This window comes from Dermacentor variabilis, chromosome 1 (genome assembly GCF_050947875.1).
Source record: "Dermacentor variabilis isolate Ectoservices chromosome 1, ASM5094787v1, whole genome shotgun sequence".
Taxonomy (NCBI): Eukaryota; Metazoa; Arthropoda; class Arachnida; order Ixodida; family Ixodidae; genus Dermacentor; species Dermacentor variabilis.
Window position 1 is genome coordinate 12,285,982 of NC_134568.1, and position 25,650 is coordinate 12,311,631.

Below are 25,650 nucleotides of genomic sequence, written 5' to 3' on the forward strand. Positions count from 1 at the left end.
GGTGTTGCCTCCTCTCCTGAGTGCTCAGCTGGAACAGCACTTCCACTTAATACCTCATCCTTAGCTGTGCCTGCTGCTATTGTGCATGCTGTCACTATGCCTGTGCACTCAGGAAAGCATTCATGTGTACAATTTCACAATTGTTCTCTATCTCCCTTTGCGCCTTCCTTGGGTGTTAATTATGTGCATGCCAAATTCATTCTTATTACCAACTTTCTTCACATTTACGCCTGTCGAGAGGGTCAGCCATAGGAACTGCACCTCAACCACTTGTGCTAGCCTGCTTTCTTTGCCCACTAATAAATTGGCAGTACCCACCATGGTGTTGCAGTGGCTTTGGTGTTGTGCTGCTAAGTGCGAGGGTGCGGGATCAAGTCCCGGCTGCTGTGGCTCAAATTTGATCACGTGCCTTCGGGCTTAGCATCAATACGAATGCGCAATACAAGTGCACTTAGCTTAGCGTCGATGTGAATGTGCACTGCTCTGCACTGACACCACACTTACCAGTTATAAATCTTATGACCTCTGAAATCAGACTGCGCGTAATGTGAGATTTTGTAGGCAATGACTAGCTGAATTCGCCAGTACTGACAAAAATGCTACTTTGCTTCATCAGCTTCTCTCTCTCATGCAGCATGTGATTTAAAAGGTGCATCCGCAAGCAACCGCATGTAAATCAATCCTTTGACCATCTGCACTCATGGCAGTTTCCATTTATTGCCTTGGTATTCCTTAGCCGCGACAGGGGAATTTCATTACGTATTAAAATCGTGTGTAAACACACATTGTTACTTGAGGTTCAAAATAAATCGTTATAAAAATTGATTGCAGGTAAACATCTATATAGTAAAACCTCGTTAAACCGTACCCACTTAAATAGTAGTTCCGTTTTAAAAGTAGTAAAATCAAATCTCTGACTCAGCGGCCATTGACCATAATACGTTTTGTATCTGCATAAACCGTACCAGCTTATTGCATACGTATCGGTTAACACGTAGTGTTTCCACTTTTCGTCACATAATCACAGTGGTGTGTCGTCCTCATTGGGTGGCCTGTCAGAACAACAAGCCTCAGAGATCGGAACAACGGCCTCCAAGCGCCCTGTGCATTTGCACGTGAAGCCACATCAACATCATTTCGGCGTTGTGCAAGCAAGGTCTTGTGCCATGACGAAGCTCGGATAAAAAACACCGGGTGCTCAGCGTAGAAGAAACATTGGACATCATTCGTGCTATCGAACGTGGCACGAAGGCCGCGCTGGACTATGGTGTGTGGCACTTGAAATGCGAAGTTGCTCGGCAGCGCTGCTGTGACCGCGAAAAGATGCCGACTACGAGGTTCGACTTTTCGCCGTCGTTGTCTCTGTTGCCGAAGTATTGCCTATTGCCTAACAACAGTGATGAGGACGACATGGAATGCTACAGCCCGGGCGATTCAGGCCTGACAGTGACAGAAGCTGCACTTTATGTCGGCCCCATGAATGCAATCGTTGCGACGAGAACAGCACTCCGCAATGAAAAAGGCACCCCGCGACTTCTGCAGCACTACCGCGCCCGTGCACAGAGAATAGGCAACGCCAACGAGGAATCTGCCATGCGAGTATTTGCCGGGAAAATGGGGCTGGCTGAAAAGCTGGCTTGCAGCTTCAGTAAGTTTGAGGCCTCTGTCATCGCTGCTAGGCCGCCACGGCATCAAACGAAAAAATAAGAGACTTTTGTCGCGTGAAGTGAATAAATACTGCACGTTTTTGCCCTTTCATCGCACTCTCTCCGAGTTCCATTTTAGACAAGTAAGTGGGCGATCTCATGGTATTTTGGTTAAGCAGTACTACCGTTTAGTATGTACTTTTTCCAAGCTCCGGCCAACTACGGTTTAACAAGGTTTCATTGTACAACGAAGTCGTAAAATCGGTAATTTGCTTCGTTATATCGAAATTTTGTTACATTCAAATTTGACCTTTTATGCAAATAAGTAACTGAATTTTTTCACACGGAAGGGGCTGCAAATTTTTAAAAATTATCGGCCAATCAGAAAAGGCGAATTTGAATGAGAAAAAAATTGATTTTCCTGATTTTGATAGTATGTAATGAAAGATATGGTTTCATGCCGTGTCATGATATTTTCACATCGACAGTACGAATAAGGTGAAGCCAGCCATGCTTTTGCGTCCACTTTGCCCCCGTGGCTGATAATATCGCCTGCAGTGGGACCCCACTGTCACGAAAAGCACTAGCAGTGGGGGAGAAATGCTTTGTCTACCTCTCCCTTCAGCACATCTCTGAAACTAGAGATTATGCAACCTCCAATACTACAGTGCAGTTCACTTATAACGATACGACATATAACAATATATTGGTTATAACGAAGAGTTGACTTACTATCAACTTATGCACTGGGGCTATGAGAAAAAAAAAACACACAATAATGTTTTATTCACAGCATACCGGATATAATGATCCAATGTTGCCTTCTGGATGGCATTTTTCATGCAAAATCATCGTGACATTTGCGTTGCTTGTCCCTTAAACGAACAATGCCGAGACAGGGCGAAAAGTTTGCCTACGTGAGTTTATATCTGCTGCAATTACCACACAATGCGTTTCGCTTGTGCACTGATTTCGAAAGCCACGAAGAGCATCGCGAGAGGGCTCAGTGCACCTCAAGATGGTGCCAGCCGCATCGCATCCGTGTTGCCCGCGATTGTGCTTCGCTATGCTATGGAACTGTGCTCCATGCATGAGCAGAGAGAGGAAAAAGAAAAGCAAGAAACGAAGCGGTGCCCGCCTTTTCTACACTCTCCGAGTGAGTGCGGAAATGCGCCGCGGAAGCAGCCCCGAAGCAGCGGACACCCCAGTTAGTAGAAGATGGTGCCAACAAAGTGCAGAGCTGTGTTGTTTGAGACGAAGCTGCAAATTTTGCAAGGCTGAAAGAAGTACAAGCCCATGCAGGCGCCCCGTGATCATGACAGCTGCAATCAGGGGCCATGCCGATCTACTGAAAAAGCGCACTTTGTGCTCCAAGGTAAAACTCCCCATGATAGTTAACCCTACACGGTGGAAGCCGCTGACATTACTGAGCCCTGGGAGCACATCGCTACTGACGATGAAACAGGTTGTGCTTCGATAGAGGAATTTCTGAGTGCCGATAGTGCTGCCTCATTCTGCAGAGAGATCTCCAACGGGGGTGATCGTTGTCGCGGCGGTGTTGTGCGATCGGGGGGGGGGGGGGGGGGGCGACGACAACACCGGCAGGGACGACGAGATTGGACCATATTTGACGCTGACCCCAATCGAGTCGCTCATTGATTTCATGCAAGCTAAATTATTGCCGCCAGTGTTTGCACAGCAGCTGGACGCGAAGCGGCACCTGCTGGTTCACAGTTGTGAACTTGGTTCAGGTTCACAACCATTGTTCAGGTTCAACCATTGTTCAGGTTTCAGGTTCATGGTTGTAAACCTGAAGCTACCACGCAAGCAAGTGCAGCTTTCTGACTATTTCAGCACGCCTAACGCTTGACACACTGTTCAGATGTAAAAATAAACATTTTATTTTTACTGCCGACTTTGTACGTCTATCTTTAGTGGTGGCAAATTTGGTTTCAAACCTTCAAATGTATGTTCAGTAAGTTTTTTCTTTCCTTCTTTTTTTTTTAAGCGGTAGTCTAGATATAGCGATGATCGGTTATAATGATAGGATTTTTCGTTCTTAATATTATTATAAGTGGACTGCACTGTAAACGTGCGGGAAGACAGCGCACATGAGGCTGCATTATTTTGCCACGCCCACTCTTTGCACATGTGGCAGATTACTTCTAAAACAGGGCGCATGGGCTGCATATGCGCTCAGCCGTGCTGACAGCCATGCGCAGCGATGGCTGCTCTAAAAAGGGAGGTGTGTGCCAACTTGCCCCTCCTTCTCGTGCACACTTGATCGCGTTACTATGAGCGAGTTCCACTCTCCCCTTTCCCCTTGCTCGTGTGGGAAGATGGTGCTCATCAAGCCAACATCCTTCTCGGCTCACCCTCGCATGCTTTTGCTCGCACACAAAGTGCAGCGTACAGAGTGCAATAGGATCTTCTTGCATGTTGACTTTATATGGAACATGACGCTGCTCAGCTTCGACGGTTGCTCCTGGTTGTGCGGCACATGATTTGAGATTGAGAAGGGCGTTTTCAAACAGCCACTTGTAATTCAACAATTTTACCATCTTTGCCTGCGGGAGTTTCCATTTATTGTTTCAGTATGCCTTTCGGGCAGCATTAAAATTTCATTATAATGAATTTGTGTGTAAACACTTCGTTACATTGGGGTTCTAAACATGGTAACATGTCCTTGGACAATCGCTTTCGGTGATACTATCCCTTTCGCGTGACATAGTGCTTGTCCAGTCAATGGGCTCATCCGGTTTTGCTCAACCAACCAATGAGCGCACACTGAAAGTGATATTGGCCATCCAAGAATACGTCCCATTGTGTTCTATAGACAAGAAGTTATAAAAAGTTAAATACTTCATTTTTAACTTCTTTATATTAAAGTTTGTTATATTGTGGTTAACTGTAGGTAAATGCAGTGCATGGCTGCATGCGCACATTGTCGCAACAAAGTATGTTGTATTTGCACCATTTAAACAAAATTTGTCAAAAAATTTTTCTTTTGTAGCCAATAATCTGTTGTAGCTGGGTCCGTTAAAAGTGCATTTAGTTACATTATAATATATTTGAATTCAAGTGAATTCAAGGGTTTTACGTGCCAAAACCACGACTTTATTATGAGGCACGCCGTAGTGGGGGGCTCCGGATAAATTTTGACCATCTGGGGATCTTTACGTGCCTCCAATGCATGAGAAATGGGCGTTTTTTGCATTTCGCCCCCATTCAAATGTGGCTGCTGTGGCCAGGATTTGATCCCCTGAACTCGTGCTTAGCACATTGCAATATAGGCGGACCAAACAAAGTGAGGAGAATAGTCTGTTATATCCGAAATTATCTTGTATGTGGATTCGTTGTAACGGGCATGGACTGTACTTTGTTTTACAAAGAATTTCGTTATACGGAAGTTTATTATATCAAGGTTTAATTGTATAAATTTGTGAAAAACAGTGTATAGATAGTATGGAAGCTTTATGGAGTAGATTAGTTTTTGTACACTTTTCTTGAATTCTATGTCGCTGTTGCTGTCTGTACCTCTTCCCTCGCCCTATCAAGCTCTGTTATATGCCATGCGCAAAACACCGACAATGCCGCCTGTCGCCAAGGCTATGAAGCGTAGGCGTATCTCGGGCGAGCACTGTTCCTGTCAGTGCCTGTGCGCGTTCTGTTATGTTTGCGTTTTTTATCCTGATTTAACACTTCTGCCAGCCTTCAGCGATGTCTTGAAATAATTGTTGCATAGTTGAGTGCTTTGAAAAATACAAAAACTCACGAGGCACACACTTAGTTTCCGCTGCTGCTTCACGAGCAAGAGTGACGGCGGCAGTGGATCGCGGCTGTTCGACAGAGAAGATGAGCAATCGCACTTCGTTTACTGCAGTTTTATAGCAATTACTATGTTTTATTTTTTGCTTTATGTCGCTGCGCTTTTAGTGTTAGATTAGATTATTAGATTATGGGGTTTTACGTGCCAAAACCACAATCTGGTTATGAGGCACGCCGTAGTGGGGGACTCCGGAAATTTGGGCCATCTGGGGTTTTTTAGTGTGCACCTAAATCTAAGTACACCAGTGTTTTCGGATTTCATCCCCATTGATATATGGCCGCCGTGGCCGGGATTCGATCCCATGACCTCATGATTAGCAGACCAACACCATAGCCACTAAGCAACCACGGCGGGTTGTTTAAACTTGGTCGCCTCGTCTACAGTCCATAAAATACAACAAACATTAGGTTGTTGTTACTGATGAGACGGCATGCCCCCTTTGAAAAAAAAGAAAAAAGAAAGAAGAAGAAAAAGAAAACAGGTAACAGAAAAGGCATTTACAGGCAATCACAGGTGTTCACACAAGCTGGTCGATCTCAAGAAGCAGCACTTGCACGGCCTCGTGATGCGATGTTAAGTCGCATCTATGTTGTAAAATTTTTTCTTCCGACAGAGGCTGGTCGTCCAACTGGTTTAGCACAACGGAAAGCGATTGTCTTTGCACACTGTACTGCAGGCACTGGTATAGAACGTGACGAGTGGCAAACATGGCGAAGCTGTGAAGCACTCATTTTGTTTAAACGCTCTGAACAAAGGGCTCCTTATTAAAAAGCAGGTGACGGCGCCTTCAAAAAAGTGTCACGCAATCTCCCATGCGTTGCACAGAGTCGGCTACTCTGTGCAATGCATGCACAATGTGACCTACGATATAGAACGGCGTACGCTTGCCTCGGCTATCTGTGTGTTGACTGTACAACCTGGCTTCTGTGAGCATTAAAGACTTTTGACAGGGCATTCAACCTCATTTTGAACACCTTTTAATATCACTTCGCGGTAGTGGGAAATGCCTGAACTTCGAAGCCCTGATGTCTGCAACTAATGCCGATTCACTTTATTCCAGCTGTGTCATGCGTTGTGGTCAATTCTGAAACCTTCATGTTTATTTTTTTTTTCTTGCTAGTGGTGCTAGCGACTGCTTGTTCTCTTTTTCTTCTTTTGCATGAAATGGGCCAATATATGTTTATGTTGCTTCACTGTAGTTGTCTCTGTTTTGAAAATGATTTCAATGTAGCACGAGGTTTACAAGAATATCTAATGCCATGCTTTGTATTTGCTTTCAAACTGTTAATATTGTGTCAACATACTCTTTTACCTAATTAAAATGCATTGCATTGGCTATTTACTCGGGGCATTACAACGGGCGATACAACATGCGGTTTAATTCTGTATTTAGGTGCAAGGGTGATCCTAGTAAGAATGGTGGTGACACTAAAAAATAACATAAAATAGAAAAGCAATATGCTCTTGACTGACCAGGGAGGAAAATTTTCAGCTGTGGCGTCTTCTGATATCTCACTCACATGCTCCCGTGAAATCATTGAAACGCTCTGCTTGTTTAACAATGGAACATGTGAAGTCCATGCTATGCAGTGGTAAGAAGCAAGCATAAAAACAATCAACTCTTAATTATTGCCAGAGTCCTATATGTACTGTTTTCTTTAAGTTCATCGTGCTAGTTTGCAAGCTTTACCATTGCTGGCTTCTCATGTGGCCGCACCTGTATGAACCATGCATTCGCAGGCGCGACGGCGCTCCCACAACCTACTATAAACATACATGGCATGTAAACGAAGCAAGTGTGCGCATGAAGAATGTTGGTTCACGAGCCAACAAACGAAGCCATTAGCAGCCGATGCATTATAATGAAAGTGGCATATTGGCGATAAGCTCCACTTTGTAGGCAAGCTTGTTGATACTCGTCTGCGGCAAACACTTGGCGCATAAGGAGACAATGTCGTCCCAGACAGTCGAGAAATTGGACACATGTCCAATATTGTACAGTGCGATCTCCTTGCGCACACTGACACCACAGAAGTAACTATCTGGGACGTGCACAAGCAGCAAATTGCACGCACGCCTTCAGTCATGCATGCATTAAAAGTAGGCGTCTCCGGCTTAAGGCCCGCTTGCGGGTCCAACGGCCGCTGCTATGCGGCTTTCAGTGGTGCCCTTATAGGCACGGTGCATAGCGTATTACAGCTTCATTGCCAGTAAGGCCATCAACATTGCATTGTTTGGAAGTTTTGTTAATAAACATTGAATAGTTTTAGAGCCTAACAGTTATCTATCCTGGTACATCAATCAAAGCTTGTCCTGCTCTCATTCATTACTACTAGGCCCCCAAGGAAGAAGCACTTATGGACAAATGGATCCTGTCTCGGCTGTCGGCGGCTACAGAGCTGTGCAACAGAGGATTTGAATCATATGACTTCCCACAGATCACCACTGCCATCTACAACTTCTGGCTTTACGAACTCTGTGATGTTTATCTGGTGAGAGCTCTCACTACCCAAGAATTTGCCTGCATTTTGGGAGGTCCTGTTCGTTTGTGTTATCAACTTATACTACTTGTCTTTGCTTTGTTTTATTTTTCTCTTATTGCATATGGAGTCATTAAAATTTTTCAGCCGTTATGACAGTGCTGTGTTATAGCTAGGCATAGGTATATCTGGGGCACGAATCGCTCTAGTATACCTTAAGGCCAGCTGCAATGACATTTACTTTAGCTGACCTGGTTATATATAAGTAGTACTATATAGTACTATTAAAACTATCTTGGCAAAGTTACAAGGCTGGCAAATGTCTAATTTTCTTATTAACAGTCTTTAAATAGCATGTAACCTGACACAAGCACCCAGTGGTAAGTGCATATGATACCTATCCCCTTGATCTCAGAGTTCACGCCCAGCCGCTGTGCTGGTTCTCAACATTCTAGGTGCTTTGTCATTGTTTGCAAGTCATAATGGCATTTTCTTTTTTTTTCTGTCTTTTTCGGTTTCGGTATCAGAAATGTCTGTTTTTGCAAGCTTTTTGTGATGCTTCCACTCGTATATCAGACACAAAATTTTGCATGGTAGTTACTTTACATCTGAAATGTCTGAAACTAGGCTTCTTACGCGGTCCAAAATGTCTTTCCAGTTGGTTTTTAATTTCAAAATGTCATCTTCTGTTTTCCCTCAATTAATTGTAGTAGTAAAGTGTGTGTGCTGTTTTGTGGCTGATTGAAGCTCTCTGTTCATGTTTCCTGAGCAAGGCAGTGTGCAAGGCAGACTAGTTGTGCCATAGACTGCAGAATCCAGTCATCATAACAAAATACTGTAGAGGGGTGAAAAAAAAAAACATGGAGAAGCCCTGACTTTGCTCCCTGTGGCACTGCACTAAAGCTCCTCTACTTCTGAGGCAGCTCCTTCTCCTCCCCCTGCTCACAGCTGAGTGTCCTCTCCCTCTATTCCTAACCAAAACCATTTCAACCGCTGCTGATGTGCTGATTGGATGGAGCTGTGCGAGTGAGCGGGAGACGAGCAGCCCCAGCCAATCAGCGGTGGTTCAAATGGACAGTCCACTAGGTGGACTCGTATAGAATACTCCCCCTGATCTACTGCTTTACCCATGCAGGAATCTCTGAAACCCGTTTTTCAAGGGAGCGATGCGGAGGCCAAGCGTCTTTCTTCTGAGGTTTTGGTGACCTGCCTGCATGCAGGCCTGCGGTTGTTGCACCCATTTATGCCTTTCTTGACAGAAGAGCTGTACCAGCGGCTTCCCCGCAGGCCTCGTGCCAACCTTGCACCCAGTATCTGTGTCGATGCCTACCCTGAAGTGGACGAGGCAAGTGAAGCAGTCATTTTTTATTCTGGAATGCTTAAGCATATTATTCTGTGCAGGTTAGGTCCATAGGGTCACCTTTCAATGTGCTGTTTCGTGGACATTTACAGTAAAACCTCGTTAGATTGGATATCGCGGGACTGAAAAAAATGTTTGAATTAAACCAAATGTCAAATTATCAAGGGTATCAAGAAAACAATAAACAAATTCTTACTATGTCAACGCTTATTTATTTACTGAGTGCTATTTTTATTTTGCACAAGATCGGTGCAGAAGCTACAATTCTTGTCATCTCGTGATTGATTAGTGCTATCAGCAGCAAAAGCCTCACGACTTCCTTCTCAGTGTAGCTGTGGCTCGCGTCTTTAGCTGAGACATGCTTTTCACTACTGCGGTCACATCCCAATAATTTTTTTCGTCAGTGAGCTGGTCGCCAACAGATCATCCGCCCATAGCGATGTAGCCGGTGCTCTTCATCCTCGACAGCTTAGCACCGAGTCAAAGTGAAATCTTTTGGCCGCAACCCCTGCATATGAAACCATGGCACCTATCGATGCGATCATAGATGGCGACCTTGCGGTTCTAAATGCACACAGCTGACGCCCGCACCGAGTCAAAACGAAACTACCGTTTGCTGCAAGAATTGCTGACGAAAGCATGGCCGCCATTGATGCGATCATATATGGCGACTATGCAGTTAGAAGGTGTGTGGCAGGTGTGTGCACCGAGTCAAAACAAAACTACTGTATGCCACAACCGCTGTGTATGAAACCGTGGTGGCTGTCAGCGCAATCATGATGATGTGGACTTCGCCGCTCCGTTTCGGTTGTACGCTCGCACCATTTTTGCTCTTTTGCGTTGCACATTTGCAGCACTCTGGGCTTGCCAAGCTCAGAGAGTTGTCCAAATTAATCGATGTGCGGCCAAATACGTCCGAATTAAGAAGCGTTTGATTGCATTAAATAATGCGTTTGCTTGCCAAGACCAGAGGATGGTGTTTGAATTACCGTATTTACTCGATTATAACACGCCGTCGATTGTAACGCGTGCCCGTTTTTCGCGGCCAAAAAGAAGGAAAGAAAAAACACTCTCGTCATTGTAACAATTTTTTGCCAGGACCTAAAGAAAGAAAGAGTTCTTCAGAGTACCGCGCACTGCATTCTTTCATACAGAAATACAACTCTCTCTCATTTGGAAAAAAGATTTACTCCCAATGCAGTAAAGTTGCAGTAAATAAAAAAAGTCGCAGTTTTGCCCAAAAGGTGAAGCATCGATTACGATAGCAAATTAGTAGAAATCAAGGGCTGCACTTTGCTCTTGTTTGTCAGGCCTGTGCATTTGGTCCTCTCATTTCCAGGCTCCATGCCAGCACTACAAAGAAATTTATTCTTTTAGTGTATTCCATTTTCCAGCTACGCGTTAATGGTGCATTTGTTGCATGCTTCACTGACCAGATCCAGTGATACATTGTCAAAAACTGAACTTTTCCTAGTTTCGGTCTATTGTGTTGTACAGGCCTGGGCCACGTGCTTGGGCAGTACCGCATGCAAGCTCCATGACACATGAGAGGCTGTCTGAGCTTGCTTTGCCCAACATTCGCATGCTTAGGTACCATGCCCAGCATAATAAATTAATAGTTGAGCTCTTTGTTTTTTGCTTTCTTTGTGCACAGTCGAATCTTAATGATATGATCATGGTTGATCTGAATTTCAGGGTGATACGAATTTTGAAGAAGTCCTGGCCGTAATTCATTAAGCACAATATGTTATGTTTCCGTGTGACTTGAATGCTCTCCCAGGTTGCAGTAGATGATATGAATATCTGAGCAGCTGCGAGACCTCTCGCAGAGGTACGGCCATGGTGTACAGTTGTGAAGTCAACTTATGCATCTACCATGATCCTGACAGAGACCTGTGCAGTTGAAAAACACTCACTGCGGCGTGTATTGAAGTCTGGCAACGTGGGTGAAGAAATGAGCATGAGATTCTGCGCATTTCATTAGGACATTCTCTAGAGCATTGAGCGGATAGTGGTCCAGAAAGTAATCAAGGAGTTTTTCAACTAGAAGTAATTGTCATAAATAAACAAGTATATATTACCTGAACTTTGGTGTTGTGGCTATCATTTGTTATAGCTAATACGAATTTCACATGATACGAAAGTCTAAAGATGACCCAAGAGATTTGCATTCTCAATATTTTACTGTATCTCTACTGGAACAAAGTGTGAGGCATGTAACAGACAGAAAAAGATATAGCTCTTGGTGAGTGGAAAACATCTACTTCAGGTAGATATTTCAGGTATACTCAAAAATTCATTAAACCTTTAGGTACATCACGTGCACATACAAATATATATATATATATATATATATATAATAACAGTGAGCATGAAAGCATCATTATTTCAGCTGACAATGTAATATTGAAAGGAAAACAGCTAAACAATGGGAAGGCCTTGGAAACAGTGTTGGGTGCATGTACAGTTCAATAGCTAGTTGATACATCCTAAACCATTGACTCTTTCTTAGCAGCATGGCATGGAACATTAATATTTTATTGACTGAAATCTCTTATGTCCATATATGTAATGTTTTCAGTAGGTCTATATTTAAAGGACTCTCTTAGTCATGCCTGCATTTTTAAAAATTTATTTGGCAGTTCCCAGCAAGAAATGAGTCCTTGGAAAAGGAGGTGAGCTTCATGCAGGACCTTGTGCACAAAGTACGGTCTCTACGTGCCGACTACAACCTCACCAAGACTAAGGTCCACTGTAAGTGCCTGAGCCATTTTTCCTTTCTTGCGCAGCAGTGCCTTTATCTCTGGTTGAAAGGACTATGCATACATTGCTTAAATTTATTCCCATCTGGCCACATATTCAAAATTTTTTCTTTACTTTTACTGTTTTATTGTTAAGTGTGTACATGTGTGGGCAGTGTCGAAAATAATTACTAGATTAGGATTGTTGATTGGCATCACGCAAACATACCTGTATTGCTAAATAACTTGTAAGTAAACCTTGTGCACATTATGACTAGGATAATTACAGTGACCAACCAGTTTTCGGTGTGTTTGGTTATCTAAGTAGTCTTATAATGCTAGAGGGTGGCTCACTGGAGGAATACGGTGGGCACCATAAAATTTTTTTCAGCTAGTCACTGGTACATTCCGTAACTAAAATGGGGTTGCAATCATAAATGCAGTAATTCCAGCATGAAATAATTTAGGTTGGCAAAAGTTTGACAATTGCACCATGCTGACAAAGGGCTCTGTAGGTACGAGCAGATATAGTGTGCAGCGCACACGCTAAGAGAGAAAAAAGAAGAGTAGAAATTTGTGACTGTGCTTTCTGCCTCGAAACCCACTGCTTATTTGTGCCATTCTATGCACATGGGAACACATGCTTGTAGAATTCTTTTGAGCTGCTTGCTGAACTTGGTAGGCAATCGGCTGAGCCTGTCGCCCTTTGTTCTTGCCTCTGCCTCAGTGTACGTGCAGTGCAGTAGTCCCAGCAACCGGGAGACAGTGCGTTCACTGGCAGTGGTGATTGCTGCGCTGACCTCATCATCTGAGGTGGAGCTCCTCACAGAGGACGCTACCATGCCAGTTGGGTGTGCTGTGACCACGATCTCGGACACCTGTCAGGCGTACCTCATGCTCAAGGTAAGGCACACCATGTGTCAGTGTAGCACCTAAAATTGTGTTCATAGGGAGGATCAATTCGCCAATGCTCTTCTGACTGTTGTCATGGTCTTTATCATTTGGAAGAAAAGTGTGTGGTCTTTTAGGTTGCTGCCATTGCACAAGTAGTTCGGAGCTAGGCATGTGTGGTGTTGAAACATTTTGCCACATTCTCATTATTCATCAATGGATGCATTTGGATGCTCTATAGTCATGGGTGACAGCTGTGGTTGAACTGATGGCAGACATCGCACTACTTCACTGTGACGTTGGCACGCTCAGTGCAGATTATATTTATAGAAAATGCACTTTTGGCAGCTTGTACTTTAATTTGCCCCCATTTTAATGTTTGGTCATCCAAATCTTGAGTTAACTGACACACATTGTGGCGAGCAGTTAATTGTACAGTAGACTTCGTTAATTCAACTCCGGTTAATTCTATTTTTCAGTTAATTCGACCCCGAAAGAAGGCCCCAGTCGGCACTCATGCATTTCTATAGGCCCAAACTTTCGTTATTTTAACCCTGAAATTGGCCTTGACCGGATAATTCGAACTTGACCATCAGCATGTACTTGCCTAACCCCTGTGGTGACTCTAATAACGACCCCTTTACTGGCACTGTCCGTCTCTGCAGCGCTTAGGGGACAGTGAATGCGTTGAACACATGTAATCTCTAATCGAAAATGCCTATTTTTGGCTTGCCGTAGGAAGACGTTCAAGCAGTTACCGATTAAGTTATTTACCCGATTCTAACAGGCACCTTTCTCTCCCCCCCCCCCCCCCCCACTCCCCCGCCCAAGAAATTAAGCTGAAAACCGCATGTGTGGCGTTCGTATGTTTTGCCTTATAACACCGCTGTATTGCGGCGAAGCTCACATTAAGAATTCAGTGGCCACTGTGCAACACATATGAGACCCTTGCCTGTTTTCTTACTAAAAAATCGGGTGAGCGTTAGATTTCTGCTTTGTGTGGGAACTTTTTAATGTTACCTCTACATTAGTTTTCTGCTTAGGACACAGAAAGCGGGCATGCGTTAAATTTGGAAGTGTCTTAGAATCGGGTTAATACTTACTGCCAAATGAATCGGCAGTGTGCTTTAACATTTCTTCTTCATCTTGTTTAATTTGACCCGCAGGATAATTAGATCAATTTTGTGGGTACCATCAGGGTGAACTTAACAAAAGTTGACCATATACTTCCTCTTTGGCTTAGCTGCCCAGCTTAATCCAATTTAAAGTAGGTTAATGCAAGTGCAGCTGTAACATGGTACAATGTTAGTGCTCATTATATTACAGCTGCAGTATTTTGCATCTAAATGCTGGAGCTGTTCTAGACCAGTGTTTCTCATATCTGAAGCCACCACCAACTCTTGAAACACGCATAGGTCAAGTGAGATGCCCTTGAGTACATGTTCACTTTTACACAAACCAAAATAAGGTCAACCTGCAGGTATGACAACTTAAATTAGGTATTTTTGCATTTGTTCAAACCATGACATTGATGCCTCGTGTGCAGCTCACAGCCTACAGTCGATGCTTATGCCGAGAGTCGTACATTTTGTATACAAGCGACAATGCTACCGTAGAACTGAAATGAAGTTGAAAGTCTGGTTAAACAACAAGCCTATCTCATGCTTTCAGTTTCCTCAAAGTGTTTCTTGAGGACAGAAGTTCACACAGGAAGCTTGCTGCGAAGCTCTCACCAGACATTTCATCACTCTTTTGACAAATGATGCTTGTCAGCGGCACCAGTCTTTACAGCAGTCCCAGTGGATATGAGGAGGTCTAAGGGCTGCGTATTGAAAAACATTGCCCTAAACATGATTTGCACATTTTCCACAGTTGCTTTATCGGGGATCAAGAAGGCGGCAAGTTCGGCCAGTTGGTTAGGATTCATTGTAAGGTTCATAACAGCGCAACGTAAGACACGGACAAAAGGAAGTGCCTTATCATCGTTTTTACGTTCCTTTTGTCCATGTCTTGTGTTGTGCTGTTATGAACATTACAATGAAAACTTTATAGGGGTCCTGAAACTTTTTTTATGAAAGGTGCAGTTTCTTAGCTCTGTTGCGGTCTCCTACCCCTGATCATTGAAGGCATGTTGCATCGTAGTCAGCGTCAAAAGTTGATAAACCATGGGATCTGAGAAAACATTACCAAGCAGTTCATGACCGTAACCAGTAAATCTGTACCAGTAAACCAGTAAATCTGTACAACACTGTGTTGTTTGCGTATACCTACTAGCAGAGACAGTTAACGCGAAAGCCGGGCTGCATGTCCAGTCTGCTGAAATACTAAGCAGCTTCTCAGATCCTCTGGCTTGTAGACTTTTGATGTTGAATGTACACGGAGTAGGGCTGGCGCCAGACTTGCACATAATGAATGATGTATAATTAATTATGTTACCTTTTCTTTAGTTTTGGAATTGATCAATTACTTTTTTTTACTCAGTAGCACTCCTTGTAGTTGAGCACTTCTTTCAGTAGCAAATTACAGTTGAACCATGCAATAACGAAATCTGTGGGTAACATGAAAAAATTGTGTCGCAGCTCTCTGTAGCTTACACAACTGGAACCCATAATGTTGGCCAAACATTGTGGCATTGCATAATTCCAGGAGGCCACATAGTTGAAAAAGTTCATGCTCTCTTCAATGCTGGAGGCTTTCTCCTTCACCACTTTAAGTAATGTCAGATACATTTCCTGATACTTAAGTCATCCACGAGTTGGTTGGTTGATAACTGCAGCATAGTGGGTAACAAAGTCTCAACGTAATGTATACTTTTCTTAGTAGTAGTTTGCTTTTCCTATGAAAAGTAAATATAGAAAGGTAAACTGGACAAACCAAAGTATAGTTGTGCATTTTTCAAGTATGGTGTCAGTCTTGCTGTTTTGCTACTAAACAAATGCTCATGGTCATGCCTGCTATTTTTTTTTTTCTTTTCAAGAGAGCAGTGCAACTGGCTTACACTTGCAGCTGATATGGTAAAGTAGTTCTGCCTTTGATTAAAAAAGTTGACCGAATCTGTTTTCACCTTTTTTTTAAGTGATATGCTATTGTGGTCACCTATTCTGTATGATAAGCATTTGTGGAAACTCATCACAATCTGAAGTGAATAGAGCATCTCTTCAGGCTTGCATAAGTGCTCACATTGGCTTGTGTCTGTCTGATCATTGTCATTCACAGCCGTGTTGTATGAGGGTGCACATATTACACATTTGCTGCTGCAATAAGTCTTCTCTGGAACGCTCGAAGGAAACAAAAAGCTGTAATGTTGGGGCCATCAGTACTCATTAAATTTTTGTTCTCATATGCCATGTATGTGAACTTGGAATGTATATGCAGGGTGTTGTGGACCCCGCAAAAGAAATGGAGCGCCTGTTACAAAAGCAGGAGAAGCTTGAGACCCAGCTAACCAAGTTGAAGACTGCAATATCTGCTGCGGATTACACTACAAAGGTGCCAGCCGAGGTGCAGGCCACAAACTTTGACAAGGTGAGTCTTGGTGGCAGTAGCATGTTTGAATTGCTCACTCTCCCTCTTTACCCGGTTCATATGTGAACATGAGAAGTGTAAAAATACCTGATTACAGTAGAACCCCACTGATACTTTCCTCACTTGTGCATTTTCCCGGGTGTAATGACGCTAAAGCCGAGTCCCAACAGAAAGTTCACAGACACCTATGTGTTAGAATCCTCTTTGATATGTTGTTTCCAAAATGTTCCCACATAATACATTGAGACTTTGGCTTATAAAAATATCAAGTGTGCCATCTATGACGTAATAAATGTTAAGAAAAACGTCAATTGCACTAACCCCCTAGCTGCGCACTTCTGACCACCACTAACATGTGCTTCTGACACGACACGTGCACGGCCTTGGTGAAAACTTACGAAATTTCAGACACCTTACAACATGCCTTTCAATATTCAAACTCCACCTGCATGACCGTATGCCAATTTTACCACCTGAACTAGTGAAGATAGCGATATTTTCTTTTGAATACATCGCCGGCATGGTCACTGGTCATGTTGCCAGCTCCTCCTCGAAACCTAAACTAACAAAGCCTATAGTTGATCCATTAGCTCTAGACCACACCTAAACTAAAACCGCAGGACAAGCCAAGCCACTAAGTGCTGAAAAGCTGCATCGGTTCTATTTGCCGTTTGTAGCGTTAGTTTTGTGTGTCCAGTGTTTTTCATTTGCATGATAAATAGTAACCTGTTCCATGGCGACTTCTTCAAGCAATTTCAAGTGGCGCCAAATCCACTCTTGATGCCTGCACCGATGAGGGCAGTGATTAAGTGAGTGAAGCGCCGGACAATGACTGTTACGAACATGGAGGAAGAAAAAAAAACGGGGGAGTGTCACGTGACAATCCTGGAGCCCAGTCATAAAAAATATAAAGGAAAAGTAGGCCCTTGTCACGTTATAGGCAAATGGTAGCTTCTAGTTGGCTACCTTTAAACGCAAATTGATAATGTATAGCCTCTGAGATTTGGCAGTGCACCTGGCTTGCCAAGGCTGTTGCAACACTACGGAGGTCATGTTCACCTAATACAGTTGCCCTTCTCAAGTCTAATGGGCCAAGAAACTGAACATGGGCCTCAAAAACAACGCCCACTTGTAACTAATACTTTACTGTCAAAGCAGCATGGCTCAAATCTAAAGCAAATACAAGTATCTGTTGGGAGCAATAAGGTGAAACAGTGCAGAATGACGACCTGATAGATCCAAAGTGGATGCTGTCGTCTCATAAGACAATGCGTAAAAGTTACCACATACGAAGCAGTCTCTTGAATGCTCTAGCAACCTTGTGGACCTATTGGTTCTTGAGAACCACTGTACACATGGAGGCCCCGGAGAGAAAGGCGGTGTCAGAGGAGGTCGGCTTGCTCAGGCTGCCTGAGCGAAGTCATGCCCTTTCCTAGCTTTTTTTTTTTTTTTCCTTCTTCCGTGGTTGCAAAGAAACCAGCAATCATTTGGCTATCACAGCTCAATTGGCTTTGGTTTTGTTGCTAGGGGAAGAAGATTCAGTGCATGTATTCACTATACTTTCGTCTATCTGTAGAGACAGCATGGACAATGGTTGCAGGCAAGTGTAAGTGCACGCAGCAACATGTTTACAGACTTGGGCTGTTTTCTTAGTGCTCACCTTCGAAGATACTGCTATCAGTTTCGTAGCACTGGATGCATTGACGAGTGACAGTGATCCTGGCACCGGGGTAAGACAGCGTGCTTGGTACTGTGCCAAGGATGCTGTCACTCGTAGACGCCGATGCGTCAGGCACTAGTCACTTGAAGTTTTCTGAAAGTGAAGGCATTCCTGAAAGTGGTCATCCAATAATACGACTCGGCTTTTCTGTAGACACCGATACTTCGGACTCCCAATTATTTGAACTTTTAAGTGGTCCCTAACAAGTCCAAATTATGTGTCAGTGACTTTAAGTCCTTCAGAGGCAGAGCCGTGCATAGCGTCATTGTTTTAATGTTTAACAGATAGTTCTCGTGATTTGAAAAGCATATTCGTGTAATATGCTTGTGGATATTACGTTTCTTTTCTTGTGGTCTCATGGAAAACGTATTAGAGGAGTTCTGCTTATACAGTAAACACTTGTGATGACTAATTTGTCAGAAGGGGAAGTGGACTTCATTTATAAGCAGTATTTACTTAGAAAGTGATGAACCACTAAAAGAGCGGCAGTAACATAGTACATGCACTCCATTGGCACGGGAGATCATAAAATGCGTACGTATTAGGGGGGGGAAAAAGCCACTCTCGATAGCACCAACATGATAGTGGCAAAGAAATATTGACGGCTGTGAGCAGCTGCGTAGTTTCTCATTCGTCATTGCCTGATACAGTCAATGCCAAGGAGCTCCCTCCATGTGCCACAGTGGCCTTCACAGCACTCATTGCCACTCTATGTTGAGACGATGAAAGGCAAAGTTCCACCTTGTATGCTGCGTTGAGCAGTCGCCAGGGGATTTTGCACTTCGGTAATGTGGTCAGAAATGCACACATTGCAGTTGGTACCGTAAAAAACTTTGAATAAAGAAATATTTTAAATAAAATTATTCTGTTTTGAATCACGACACATGCAAACCGTAGGCCAGAGTGAAAACATTCTTTTTTTTTTTCCATTAGTTGTTTTGTATTTTGAGCCCAAACACTGTCAAATATGGGGTTCACTAAAATTTACCTTCCTGAGAGTATGGAACTAATGAAAGCACATTGCGGCTTGCAATTTACTTTTAGGAACCCATCTCTGATCCCCTTTCAGTATCTAAACCTGCAATGGTGGTTCAATGTCTATGGCATTCTACTGCTGAGCACAATGTTGCAGGTTTGATTCCTGGCCATGGCAGCCACATTCCAATGGAAGATGGATGTAAAAACGTTTGCATACGGAGCATTGGGTGCACGTTAACACTGTCAAACTTAATTCAGCAATTCCATTCCTGCACCAATTGTGCCAAATGGGATTGGCTATGCCATCCTGATAAAATGACTAAAATTGTGCTGAACTGTGCCAGAACGAGTTTCAGAATTTGATGGCATCTACCACCAGCAACTGCACTGCCACCATGACAAAACCTGCACAGCCTCACCAACTCTGTGCAGTGCATTTTTGTTAATCTTCCTTTTACCTCCTAAATGCTTTGTTTCTTTGTAGCTGCATGATGCTAGACAACAGGATCATAAAAGTTTTAAAGGCAAATGAAGTAAAAATCCTCCTCCTATCTCGGAGTAATGAACAGTCTGTTCTAGCTCTCAGGTGACTGGTGCAACATGGTTCTTCTGCACGATATGGTACTCTTACTCATGATGATGATGATGCTTCTGGCCATTGCCTTTGTAAAGTGTGATTGACGGTATTACCCGGCTTTTGTTCAATTGCCGACAGCTCTGTAGCCAAAGAACCATGAATGAGGGAAAAAAACTAGGACGGAGCGTCACATGACGATCTTGAAGCCTAGTGATAAAGACTAGAGGATATAAAGCAGAAATAGACCCTTCTCACATGATAGGAAAGAGGCAGCTTTCAGTTGCCTCGCTTTGGTTGCATCTGAAACAAGTCTGTTTTGATGAACTAAACAGTCTCTTAAGTAGTCCGGCAAGCATGGGGGCATAATCATTCCCCAGAACCATTCCAGAGCCACCGTGCAGATAGGCCCCCGAAGAGAGGGAGGGGCGGTGTCAGAGAATATGCTTGCCGAGGCTAGCTGAGTGACGTGACACTCCCTCCATGGTGGTGATTGAATGCGGCCAAGGCTGAGACAAATGTCAGTCTTGCTTAGAGCATGACCAGGCTCGGAGACATCAAGCAAAAGCTGCAGCAACTTTAGAACTTGGTGGCGAAAGTTCTGCATGTCAACAAGTATGCCTTATGTGATGGCTAAGGGATATTAAATGCAATATTTTATTAGGGTCAAGATTCTCATAGTTTTGGGACAGGAACTCTGCATGTTGACAACCACATTTTAGGTACTTTGAAAGTGTTATTCCTTAAATATAATGTTGAGTCAGTGTCCTTTGCCTATGTATTTGTGTTGAGAAAATACCTGAGGAAGTTATACGTGACTTTCAATGTATGACTTGCTTTTCCTGTTTTTGACATTATTGGGGCAAAATATATTCAATGCTGCTACTTCTGCCCAAGAACATTATCTGTGTGAGATCTGGTTTGGCTCAAACTGTTCTATCTAGCCCCTTATAACTGCTCTAAAATAAGTACTGAACCGCTCTTAAAAGTGTTTAAAATGCAACTTGCTCCTCCAAGGTACTCCGAATTTCTCCAGAATATTAAAATTAGCATCTCTAAATTGTTCTAAATTACAAAATAAGCTAATACAATGTGCTCAAAAATGCAAAGTGAGCTTCTCTAAATTGCTCTAAATCATGGGTTCTTGAAGTGGGTTCTGTGGAACCCACGAGTTCCACAGGGTTCCCCTGTCTTGGCCGGTGGCTCTGGTTCCGCAGGCCACTGATAATTTTTCTTGGTTCCGCACTCGCCAAGTGACTAGACGGTGAACACTAGGTGCGCTTGATCCTAGGAACCTCCATTACCCATGGCCGAGTGTCATAAAGCACACCACAGTGCATAACAGAAACGCACGAACTGCGCAATAAATCCGCCAGCAGCTTGTAGCCACCCAGCCTCTGAAAACGGGCAGTGTGCCTAAGCTTTTGCACTTGAATCTCGGAAACCGTAACTTCCGTTTGTAGATAGGTGCCGCTAACGTGTGTGCTGACGTTGGAGGATTTAAAAAAGAAATGCGCGGCACTGCTCAACTCATTTGGTTCTAGTATTGCAGCTTGGCTAGTGCAGAGCACCGTATGTTTGCAGTGCAAAAGAGCCAAAAATGGCGCTAGCGTCCAACCGAAATGAAGCGGCGGAGTCTGCATCACCCTGGTAATCAGCAGAAATTGTGTGCTATATGTTACTGACAGCAATGCCGGAATGCTTCGTGCCTAATTGTGTCCTTAAAGCCTTTATTCTTGCATTTATCGCCGCGCATAGCACCGCGTTCACGGCTGGCCGCGTGCCTTCCTAAGTGGGTTGTTAGCCACCACGGTTGCGGCAAACAGTAGTTTCGTTTTGACTCGGTGCGCACGTCGGCCGCCTGCCTTCAACACTGTGTAGTCACCATCCATGATCGCATCAATAGCAACCACGGTTTCTGCCGCACTTGTTGCAGCAAATGTTAGTATCATTTTGACTGTGTGCGTTCGTCAGCCGGCTGCCTTCAGAACCGCTAGGTCGCTGTCCATGATCACATAGACTGCGACTGCGGCTTCGTCCGCAGCAGTTGCAGCAAACAGTAGTTTCGCTTTTACTCAAGGCAAAGCTGTCGAAGATGAAGAGCACCGGCTACATCATGATGGGCTGACAATTAGTTGGAGACCAGCTCTTTGGCGAAAAAATAATCTGGAGGTGTTTGCAGTAGTGAAAAACGTGTCTCAGATGGAGACACGCGGTGCGGCCATGCTGCAAAGGAAGTCACGATGCCTTTGCCGCTGCGAGCGCTAATCAGTTACTAGAGGAATAGAATTGCAGCTTCTGCACTGCTCTTGTGCATTATAGAAACAGGATTTGCCGTTTAATTCAGTAAATAAAAGTGCGTTGACGTAGTAAGCATTTGTTTGTTTTCTTGATACCCCCGATAATTCAGACATCTTTTTTTTCAGTCCTGTGAAATCCGAATTAATGAGGTTTTACTGTACTCAAATTAGACCAGGCACTAATTTTAAGACTTTGCGATGAAATGGCATAAGTGTCCCCGTGCGATAAGCACTAAATACTGCCATTATTTCTCGGCACGCCTTGGTTTCAATGCTGCCCTGTCTTGGCTCATGACGATTGCACCCAGTTTGGAATACGTGGGTTACACATCGCCATCAAAGTAGCCTGCCCAACACCACTGTTGGCACCCAACGTGTGCTATGGCTAGCCTCTCTAATTGGGAGGTGGGAAGGCGAACAGTTCCTTGGCACTTCATGGAGCTTAGCAGGGTTCCCTGTGACCAACATGCTTGAGGACCCCTGTTCTAAATTGCAAAATTAGCTGATCCAAAGTTTGCTCCAAATCACAAGTCCTCTGTAGCACCACTGTTAATGCAAGGTCCTCCACATCTCTAATAGCCCCACATTGATATAGGACATGAAACCCCGCCTGTTAATCAAGCAAAGGTTGCATTCTTGTTCACATCTCTGTCACTCTTGATTTTTACTCATCCCAGACACTGCTTGTGGACATGCATCAATTTCTTGCAATAACTTGTAACCTTGAGCAACCTGTAACTACAGGTCAGTGCGTACAAAGGCCAGTCTAGATGGTTCACACCCCTTCAGACAAAAATGTGGTGTTACTAGTGGCTGGGTAAAATTTTGAGATGCATTTGTGGACACTTTTAGACAGCAAGTATAAAATAAGCCATATATTCGCATAGGTGTAGGATTTTTGCAATAATGTATGTGCTGTTGATAATATTAGTTTATAGTAAAACAGCACATTTGAGTTAATACACATTGTGTGGGGCTTTTTACTGTTAACACATACTATTGTAGTAAGATGTTTTTGTGAACACTGAAAAGTTGTGTCAGAGGCTGTAATCCTGTAAGTATAGCCATCGTAAACCATCATTAAAAAAGGCGGTCCATTCAACACTTAGCTAATTTAGTGTCCATGACAGCAATCTCTCTGCAGTAGATGAAATTTATATAGAAGCCATGGCTTTCGCCAGAAAAACTGCTCATGAAAAAATAATAAATTAACGCTCTGTGATATTCTTGTGGCTGCTTTACCCTTTGAGTTGTGAATTAATTCTCTGCAGTGAAAATTTAGTTTCACATTTTTTGTATCTACTGAATTTTGAAAAGCACACAGCTTCAAGTTGAATTTTAAAAATTTTCAGTTTTTGGTGACCTTTTTAAAGTTACCACAATGTGGACTCCATGCTGGAACTCTCTACAGGAACGTCAGATATGAAAACATCAACTATACCATGTCTAGCATACTTGGAAAGCACTAATTTGGCGACTTGAAAAAGAGATGCCTGTTGTAAAATGTTGTGAAAAACAACGAAAGAAGTGATGTTACTTCACGACGACAGTGACACCCCGAGCAAAAAACCAGATGTCTACCTTCCAACTAAAACAACCTACAAATATAATTTAAGCATGCAGTGCAGGTTCACTCTGAAGTGTTTTAAGAAGTATGCTACAGGTTTAAAATGTCATTATTTTAATTGAGGATCTTGCTTTTGATGCAGTAAATTGGCTTCTACAATTCTGCACACAGTGCCCTGAAGGCGTTCAGCTAATATAAATTTCGGGGCACTTTTTGCAGTTTAGTAGTTTTCTGCATATTTGTAATTTCATTAGTCAAGGACTGTAAAAGTATGCATAGCGAGCCACTGTGCATTCACCACTCATTTGTCAAAAGACACCAAAAGCTGCAGATGCATTGTTGCAAAGAAGGAATCCGTAAAACATGTCAACCTTGAGACATGACCTTTGCTATTCTTTTGTTGTGTATGACCCTGGTTTCACATTTCATGTTTTTCAGGTCCGCCAGACTGAAGGGGAGTTGGCAAGGATTGCTGAGACAATGTGTACATTGAAGCTCATGGACTAAACTAAGTTAAGATGGATGAATTTTTCATGAAAGATGGTTCTGGGTACATTTTGTATTTCCACCAGTGTGCACTCGCTTTGGCAGTGGTTATTTAAATAAAGCTGAATACTCTTGTTTTGCACGTTTATGCTGTCAGCCTTTTTGATTTCGCCATTTTTCAGTTATACCGCTCCCCTCTGGTGAGTGACTTCCAGTATTTTTTTAATGTTTGTGTGACATTCCTTGCCTTTAGATGGCACTGTGTGGTCCATGGTATCTTGCAGGAGTCTACATTTCTTCAGCCACCAACTGTGTATCCTAGCAAATAGTATTGCAGAGCAAATGTTTAACCGCAGTTATTGTGATATTCAGTATGGGTGTTCAAATTTTGTTGGCCGGTTTCTCCGCTCGAGGCACTTTGTGTGCATTTGTAGGCTTCTTTCACACTCGAAAAAACACTTTTATGTAACACATATTGAGCAACAGAAAGCTGTATTGGGATTTTTTTAACAACTTGACTCATTCAGCTTGATTCATCTTGAGTAAACTTGAAGCAGTGCAAAGAAGACCAAGACAACAATCTAAAACACACAGAATGGGATGAGCGCTGTACTGCCAACTGGAAATTTTATTGAAAGATCAACCAGCTTTTGTAACATGTCAAAAAGCACCAGCAATAACCAAAAGGTTAAAAGGCATGTGTACTGCCTACAAGTAGAGGTGCTTATCTAGAAAATTTACCTCAAGTTTTGTTAGGCTGAGTGACGCTGTGCTAAGGCATTTATCTCCTGCTTTGGTAATGTAGTAAGCTTCTACAATTTCTCTTTCCTTTTTTGCCCTTTGCATGCTTCAGAAACCTGGTGTCATTGAACATTGGGGTACATGAGCATTTGTTGCAATGCGGAGCTAAATGGCTACCGTACCTGTTTTTTACATTGCTTTTATGCAGCCTAGCTCTATCATTAAAACATTGCCCGGTTTGTGAGATGTGCACTTGTCCACAATCTAAAGGTATCTTGTAAACGATGTCAAAAGTGCATTTGGTGAATTTTTTTCTCGTGATTCGTGGTGCATTCCTGGCATTTCCAATTTTTGATACCATTGCGTAATTTTAAAAGTTTACAGAGGGCGGAAAACCATGAAAACGCTAAGTTGATTTGGTGCCTATTGGCCACTTTCTTAGGTTGTGGGATAACTTGTAAACATGTGGTATTACATGAAAAGGTCCCTTCTTTTTCATGCTTTTTAATTTTCTTCCTGAGTGCTTTGTTTTTTGCAGGAGTGTTTCACACATGGCTGTGATGACAAGATGCATACCCGGCTATTTTAAGACATTCTGTCTGCTGTAGGAGGCTGTATGTCATTTGGTGCTCACAGGATTTGTTCATTGCAGCTTGAATAGAGGAGATGGCTATTCCCCTTTTCACGAGTTTTGAATGAGCACTGTCATAGGGAAGCAGGCCCAGAAAACATGGTGGTTTGAAGCAAATGAAAGATTAATATCTAAGAATTAAATGTTAGTTTTATTCAACAGTTCAAAGGTGAACTTTAGT

General features: G+C 43.1%; 1 protein-coding gene across 1 annotated transcript in view; it reads left to right on the top strand.

The window, feature by feature from the left end:
• The window catches only part of ValRS (Valyl-tRNA synthetase), a 108,686-nt gene extending 84,443 nt beyond the window's left edge, over positions 1-24,243 (top strand). Inside the window, exons 21-26 of the mRNA XM_075684804.1 lie at positions 7,812-7,967; positions 9,091-9,300; positions 11,958-12,069; positions 12,784-12,959; positions 16,323-16,472; positions 24,050-24,243. Coding sequence (XP_075540919.1) covers positions 7,812-7,967; positions 9,091-9,300; positions 11,958-12,069; positions 12,784-12,959; positions 16,323-16,472; positions 24,050-24,118 — 873 coding nt within the window. The 3' untranslated portion in view covers positions 24,119-24,243. The remainder of the gene's footprint in view (positions 1-7,811; positions 7,968-9,090; positions 9,301-11,957; positions 12,070-12,783; positions 12,960-16,322; positions 16,473-24,049) is intronic.
• Positions 24,244-25,650: the final 1,407 nt, after the last annotated feature.